Raw genomic sequence first — 7,224 nt, forward strand, 5'->3', positions numbered from 1 at the left:
GTTGTAGACTGGTTTCTTTTGTTGACAAAGGCAAAGGATAAGGGAGGGGTAAAGAAATCTTTGACCAATTATTCAGCCGTCAATTATAAAGGTTGCACGCCGATTATTGCATGCAAATTTCAAGGATCAATTTAGAATGAAAAACCAAACCCGATCTCAACACTTATAACAAAATTTTATAATTCCAGGTTTTTAGAAAGCATTATTAAACACCATTTTCTGATTTATAACAGTGTTTTGCTCTTTTGTTACAATTTGTTTTTGTTCAGTTACTCTTACCAAAATCGATCGCTGTTATAAAAATTTAGCCAACAGCGACTACAGCGCACAAGTAGAGCAACCAAGCACTGATGCAGAATTTTAATAAAGACGATACAGATGCTATCACCTAATGACACTCAACCAATAAAACAAGAATCATTACAAAGACGAGCTCCCTCGATTTCGCACATCTATATATAAACAACTTGAGAATCTCTGAAGATTTGTTTAGCTACCTTTTGAAGATTTTCGGTCCGGTTGGCATCTAAGAAGGGAGGTGTGAGATAAGTACGTATCGACCACAACCGAGAGTAAAGTCATTTCTAGTAAACCATGACTCTACATACCAGCATCCTTCCCTTGTCCATATCAAAGCTAACTGACATTCGTTCTAACTTACTTCCAAATTAATTCTAGTAAGCTTTATTTTCATACATACATGTATATGAATAACATTAGATGGTGAAACAACATAATCTTAGATTTCAAAGCATGACATTGACATACACTAAACATATATATTTTGATTCCAATGTGGCATCTGATATCATAACATGTCAGCTCTAATAGTGAAACCTGTTCATACAAAGCACCTTTATCTTTGCTTGCTCGTTGCCTCTGTCTCTGTGTGTCCGAAACAAAAATTAGTTTTCTAATGTTATTGTTTCATAATGTATCTTGTGTTTGGCTCATGTTATGTATAGCTTGGTATATATATATATATATATATATATTTGGTTATATATATATATATATATAACCAAATTATACTCTTCCATACGTATCCATTGTCTAGTCAGTTTTTTACCTGATATATTTGCATGTCGCCCTTTTACATATACACTTTACATTTTGGAACTCTGTCTTATCTCATTAGGTGAGCAATTCGATACAACACTGGACTTCCACAGAAAGCCCCTTTAGGATAGCCGAGTTAGAATAATGTGCTATCACATTGTGTCTAAGCAAAAGATTATGATCCAACAATGTCAAGAGTGTAATGACTGGAGTTGTGCCTTTTCCAGAAAAAAATTGCATTGCTAAAGTTTATATTTTCGAACATTGGTGAACATTTTGGAAGCTAAAAACTGTGTTAAACAGAGAAAAATATATCTGATAAATTTGCAACATAATCAGTTTTATACTGTCGTTCATAAGTTAATCGATATACTCGTACAGATACCGTATGTTTTGTGTAGCAGAATAAGATTCAAACAAATGGTATAATTTAATGTAAAGCAAACAAAAAATCAATAACATATTACTATTATAGGTATGTACATGAAGTTGTAACTATTTTATCTTTTTATAATGCATTGCTATTTAAGCAAGCAAACATAGAGCTTAAAGAATGCTTGATATTTTACTCTATATATCATCCAACTTCAAATGTTACTATAGCGGTTTATGCTAAGTTCGTAGCTGGCAAGTATATTAAGCTGGAAATGATTCACTGATTTGGAGATGACTCGTTGCTGTTTTATTCAGTCAACACCGAAACCGTGAAATCTACAAATGATTAACATATTTAAAAGTTCTTCCACAGTTATATAAAAGATAACGATATTATAGAAATAGAAAATTATCGACACAAACCTTTTGCCGTCTTTAAAAACCACTAACACAGCTAAATCAAGAAGTCAAACGAAACAAATTAGCGATAAATGCCAAAATTTTCTGTACAGAAAAATTGTCAATTAAATCATCAGTTGCGTGTTACTTGTTGAAATTCAAAAGTCATAATGCCAAGCGTGGATGGAAGATACATGTAATTGCAGGAAGTGAAGGCCTGTCGAGACATGTCGAAACAAAACACGTCGAAACAACCCTTGTGGCGCCTTAGACCTGGATACAGCGATGTTTTACTTAACATAAGACAATAAAATTGGTGAGTTAGTTATAGTAGACAGGAAATGTGAGTAGGGTTCTCTTACACTCCCACCAAATATAAATTCTAATAGATTTTATATTTCTGCTGCACCATGTACGTAATTGGACTCAACAAATGTCCTCTTTTTTTTTCATATCAGCACCCTTTCTTTGCAAAACTATTGTAGTAATACCAATGTCATATTCTAATAGAAAACAATAGGTTTGAAGGTTACGCTAGTAATACAAAATATATAAAGTTCTATCCTAACAACAACAAAACCAACACAAGCAACAACAAAAACCAAAACAAAAAAAAACTAAACTCTAAAGTTGAATTAGCACCACAAACGAAGATTGCAATTAAAAAATATAATATGGGCAACGTAAGTGGGAATTATATATCCTCTAAGAGTTTTACTAGTTTTTGTATGGGACGTTGAAGATAAGTTGGTTCTGCCATCTTTCGCCCCTTCTTGTCTAAGTTACAATTTCCCAGCCTAACAGTCACCTTACGCACTAAACTGTCTTTACCTGGAAACACATCTTCAACTTGCCCTATTTGCCACATGTTCCTCGGCTCATTGGATTCGACTATAAGTACAACATCTCCGACCTTCAAATTGTCTTCAACTTTCGTCCAGGTTTGACGACACGTGATGTTGTCTAGATATTCCAGCTTCCATTTTCTCCAAAACTCTTGAGCTACCCACTGTACCTTTTTCCATCTAGCATGGCAGTATATTGCTTCATCAAAATCTCCAGGTGGTGGCGCAGTGGGTTCCTTTCTTTCTGATAGAATCATGTTTGGCGTGATTGGTGTTTCTTCATGATTAGAGATGTTGATTGCTCCTAAGGGCCTGTTGTTGACAATAGCAGCAACCTCATAGAACGCCATTCTTAGAGAAGTACTGTCGAGTCTAGAACTTTGCCTTAATATTTCATTGAGCACTGCTCTGATGGTACGGATTTGCCTCTTCCAAACGCCTCTCTGGTGGCTTGCCGTCGGGGAAATAAATACAAACTCTATGCCTCTATTGCATAGGCATCTTTTTGCTTCCGCATCCAACAAATTGTTGGCGCCGACAAAGTTTGTTCCATTGTCAGAATAGAGCCTTATCACAGAACCCCGTATGGCGATGAAACAACGTAGTCTATTGAAAAAGGCGTCGGCAGTTAATTCGTCTAAAACTTCAATGTGGAGAGCCCTACTATACAAACATGTAAAAACTAATCCGTACTGTTTCATTTCCTTCCTTCCCTCTTTAATCGTGTATGGGCCGAAGCAGTCCATTCCTGTGTGTGTGTGAACGGTGGGGCACAGCTAGTTTGGTCTTGAGGTAACTCTTCCATTTGCTGTCTCATAAGCTTTCTTTTCATCTTCTTGCATGGCATGCATTGACCTAATTGTTTTTAAACTGTTCTTATACCCGATATGAGCCAGAGGCCATTTTGACGCATGGATGTTAGTGTGTAGGAATGTCCCATGTTGTGTGAAATTTCATGGTAGTAGTTAATAAATAGCTTACTTGAGTGAGAGTTCTTTGGTAATATTATCGGATGTTTCTCTAGCTCGATAAGAGATAAAGAATTTCTTGCTCTCCCACTAATCCTTATTAAGCCATGTTGATCCAGGTAGGGGCTTAATCGAAGCAATGAACTTGTTTTCATCACTTGGTTTCTTTTTCTCAAAACTCCGATTTCCTCTTGAAAATATTTTGTGTGTGTAATTTTCAATACTAATCTTTTGGCCGCTTCGATATTTTCAATTGATGGTCGCGTCAGAGGAATCTTTAAGGACTTGTTCTTGGTTATCTGGAGTAAGCAAAGGCTCTTAGCAGTCCCTTGAGCGTGCTATACTTCTTCAACTTGTTGTACATGTCCATGAGTGTTGAAATCTCAGTCGCTCTGACAACTTGGACTTTCTTAACTTCTGGATCATCCTCTGACACTTCTCTTCGTGTCGACATATCCAACTGTAATCTATGTTGTAGTTCTGGCTGCAATCGTAAAAACTTGGGACCCGTAAACCACATGGTGCGTTTTAATTTTTCGGCCTTCATCTCTCGAGAAGCTATGTCGGCAGGGTTTTCTGCCTCGGGTACGTGATGCCATTGCTCAGGGTTAGATGCTTGTCCCTTGAACTCTGTTAGCAACAAACGTGTGAAATTTCCTCCTATCATTGCAGATATAGCCAAGCACGATGGTTGAATCACACCAAAAAAATGACTTGCTTATATCCATGTGCAGCTCCCTTTGAAGCGTATTGTTGAGTTGGGTGGCTAAAAAGACACCTTGTAGCTCTAGTCTCGGAATGGTGGTTACCCCTTTACTGGGTACGACTTTTGCTTTAGCCAACACAAGATTGGTGCAAACATTTCCTAGGTTGTCAATGGATCGCAAATACGAGAAGGCACTAATGTCTTCCAGCGAGGCATCTGAAAATGTGTGAAACTCATACACGGATTGCGTCTGCAACCCATCCAGGCACCTAGGTATTTCTAGTTGGAGTTGTGACAGTTGAGTAGCCCATCTGTTCCACAATTGATTAATTTCCTCATTGAAGGGCTCATCTCAATCAACACTAGTCTTATTGACCTTCTGCAGTATATTTCTTCCCTGGTGTGTGAATGGTACTAAAAGACCAATGGGATCAAAAAGCTGACCGACTACAGACAGTATGCCATGTCTTGTGACAGGTCCCGCTTTAACATCACTTCCACTAAATCTGAAAAAATCTTTATTTAGGTTCCACTCCAATCCTAGGGTACGTTGAGGGGACAAATAATCTGCAAACAAATCGATTGCTCTCTCCGACTCGAGAATCGATGATAAAACTGAAGAATCATTGCTAATGAACTTATGAAGTCTTAAATTTCCTGTTGCGCAAAGAGCCCTAGCGTCCTCAATAAGCTGCTGGGCTTCTTCCGTTGTGTTCACGCTTGTGATACCGTCATCAACATAAAAATCTCTCCGTATAAATTCTGCAGCTTTTGGGCATTCCCCGGCATGGTCGTCTGCTAAAGTTCTCAGACCATAGGTAGCAACAGCAGGTGAAAATGTGGCTCCAAAAAAGTGCTTTGTCATCCGATAATCTTTGACTTCTCCCTCTGTTGTTTTCCATAAAAGGCACAAATAATCTCTGTCCGATGGAGTAACATGAAAATTGAAGAATATTTTTTTGATGTCGCAAGCGATTGCGATTTTTCCTTTTCTAAACCTACACAAAATGCCAAGCATACTGTTGGTCAAATCGGGGCCTTGAAGCAGATGCTGATTTACAGATGTTCCCAAATATGTAGCTGCACAATCGAATACCACACGGAGTTTGCCTTTCTTTTGGCGCTTTACTGCAAAGTGTGGTATATACCACACACAACCTTTCTGAGGAACAATATTGGTAGCCTCTTCAGCATGGTCCCCCCGAAAACATCTCCTGCATGAATGGTACATACTGTAGTTTAAACTCCGAGTCGCTCTCCAATCTTTTTAATAGTGAAGTGAGGCGTTGTTCGGCTTGGCGTTTGTTGTCTGGTAAGTGTGGTCGCTGCCGAAATGGTAGAGCCATCTGATAAGACCCTGATGGTAGCACTTCCGTTATTTGTTCCATGATGTTAAGAAATTTTATGTGTTCTTGAGATATGAGGACATGATCGTCGAGCTTGATGCATGTATGGTGTGTAATGAGTCTTCTATCTCCCTGCCGTCTGTTGTCTGCTCCAAAGACGGTCCACCCCAACATTGATTTCCTGGCATACGGCAAGCCTTTAGCTTGAAGTAATGCTTCTAAAGGGGCAAAAGCCTCGAGACAATTTGCTCCTATTAGCAATCCAATGGGAATGTCCATCAAAGGTGGCAATTTGCTTGCAAACTCTTTAAAATGAGATAGTTTTGCCACATTATTTCTGCAAGGAATGTGGTCGCGAATGCATGCGATATCTTTCCAACCATAGGCATCCAAGTAAGTGAAGTCTGCTTGTTCGTATCCTTGTATTTTAATATCTTGATATAAAGTGACCCATTTTGTTGATTCTCCTGTGAGAGTTTCTACTGTGACTAATTCTCTTGTGTAGTTGGGTTGGAAATATTTCGCCAAGTCTGTATTGATGTAAGAGTGGTCTGAACCTGAATCAAGGAGCACGTATACAAGTAGCGTTTTTGCAGGAGATTTGTCAGTAGTTATATGCACTGGCAAGATCATGCTGAGGGAGTTACCTGTTGTACCAGTTTTCTTTGAAAATATCCGTTTAAGTTCTGCACTTGATTCTTTTCTCGGCTGAATATTTGTGCTGGGCATTGATGTGGTTGAGCTTCTTTCACTTGGTGGCTTTGGAACCGCAGCTTGTTCTTGGTTTCTCCAATGTTTAGATGTTGTCGAAAAGTCGATGTGTAGGACTGTTGGGTGTCTTTTCCCACATCCTGTCTTGGAACAAAAAGCTCTGTTTGGGCACTGTCTTGACAGGTGTCCTCTTATAGTACAGCCAAAGCAAAGACCATTCTCCTGAAAAAATAAGTTCTTTGGTTTTCTTGGCAGCTTAGCAAGTGCCCAACATTCGTTCGTTGGATGGGTTATTTTACAGTAAAGACATTCACTTGTTTGAGAGGTTCCTGTTGAATGGTTTCGTAATTTCATTGGATTGGCTGAAGCATAGCTCCTTTCCTTTTTATTGAAATTTGGCTCATGTTGATAGTTTTGACTTGCTTCCTGTCCGTTGATCTTTCGTTCTTCTTCCATATCTTCAGCTTGCTCTTTGACGAATTCGGCAAATTCATTAAAAGTAGGATAACTGCTATATTCTTTTACACACACTCTCACCTTTTTGGCCCAGGATTTCAACATCCATTCTGGTAATTTTCTAGCAAGAATCTCATTTTAGTTTCTGTCATTCAATAGGCGCAACTCATCACAACCTCGCATTGCGGACTTGATGTGACTTAGAAGATTTGCGCATTTTCTTATAGAGTCAGCATCCCTTGTGCCAATCTTTTGAAACTCCTCAAGCTTTTTTCTTAATCTGAGAGCAGCATCATACTGTTTACCAAATCTTTCTCTCAAATCTTTCCTTGCGTCTTCATAAGCATCCATTGTGTTGG

The 7,224-nt window shown here is 38.5% G+C and overlaps 2 protein-coding genes across 2 annotated transcripts; both read right to left on the reverse strand.

Moving 5' to 3' along the window:
- Positions 1 to 4,704: 4,704 nt before the first annotated feature.
- LOC137390514 (uncharacterized) lies at positions 4,705 to 5,217 on the reverse strand. Its single transcript, XM_068076843.1, has one exon. It carries the CDS (start codon positions 5,215 to 5,217, stop codon positions 4,705 to 4,707), a length of 513 nt encoding a protein of 170 aa, XP_067932944.1.
- Positions 5,218 to 5,539: 322 nt separating this feature from the next.
- LOC137390515 (uncharacterized) lies at positions 5,540 to 6,970 on the reverse strand. The gene has a single exon (XM_068076844.1). The coding sequence runs from the start codon at positions 6,968 to 6,970 to the stop codon at positions 5,540 to 5,542; it is 1,431 nt and encodes a 476-aa protein (XP_067932945.1).
- Between the last annotated feature and the right edge of the window lie 254 nt (positions 6,971 to 7,224).

Source organism: Watersipora subatra, chromosome 3, assembly GCF_963576615.1.
Source record: "Watersipora subatra chromosome 3, tzWatSuba1.1, whole genome shotgun sequence".
NCBI lineage: Eukaryota > Metazoa > Bryozoa > Gymnolaemata > Cheilostomatida > Watersiporidae > Watersipora > Watersipora subatra.

Bases quoted from the DNA above. Each gene is read 5' to 3' on its own strand.
- LOC137390515 (XM_068076844.1), bottom strand. From the start codon at position 6,970: ATGTTGAAATCCTGGGCCAAAAAGGTGAGAGTGTGTGTAAAAGAATAT.
- LOC137390514 (XM_068076843.1), bottom strand. From the start codon at position 5,217: ATGACAAAGCACTTTTTTGGAGCCACATTTTCACCTGCTGTTGCTACC.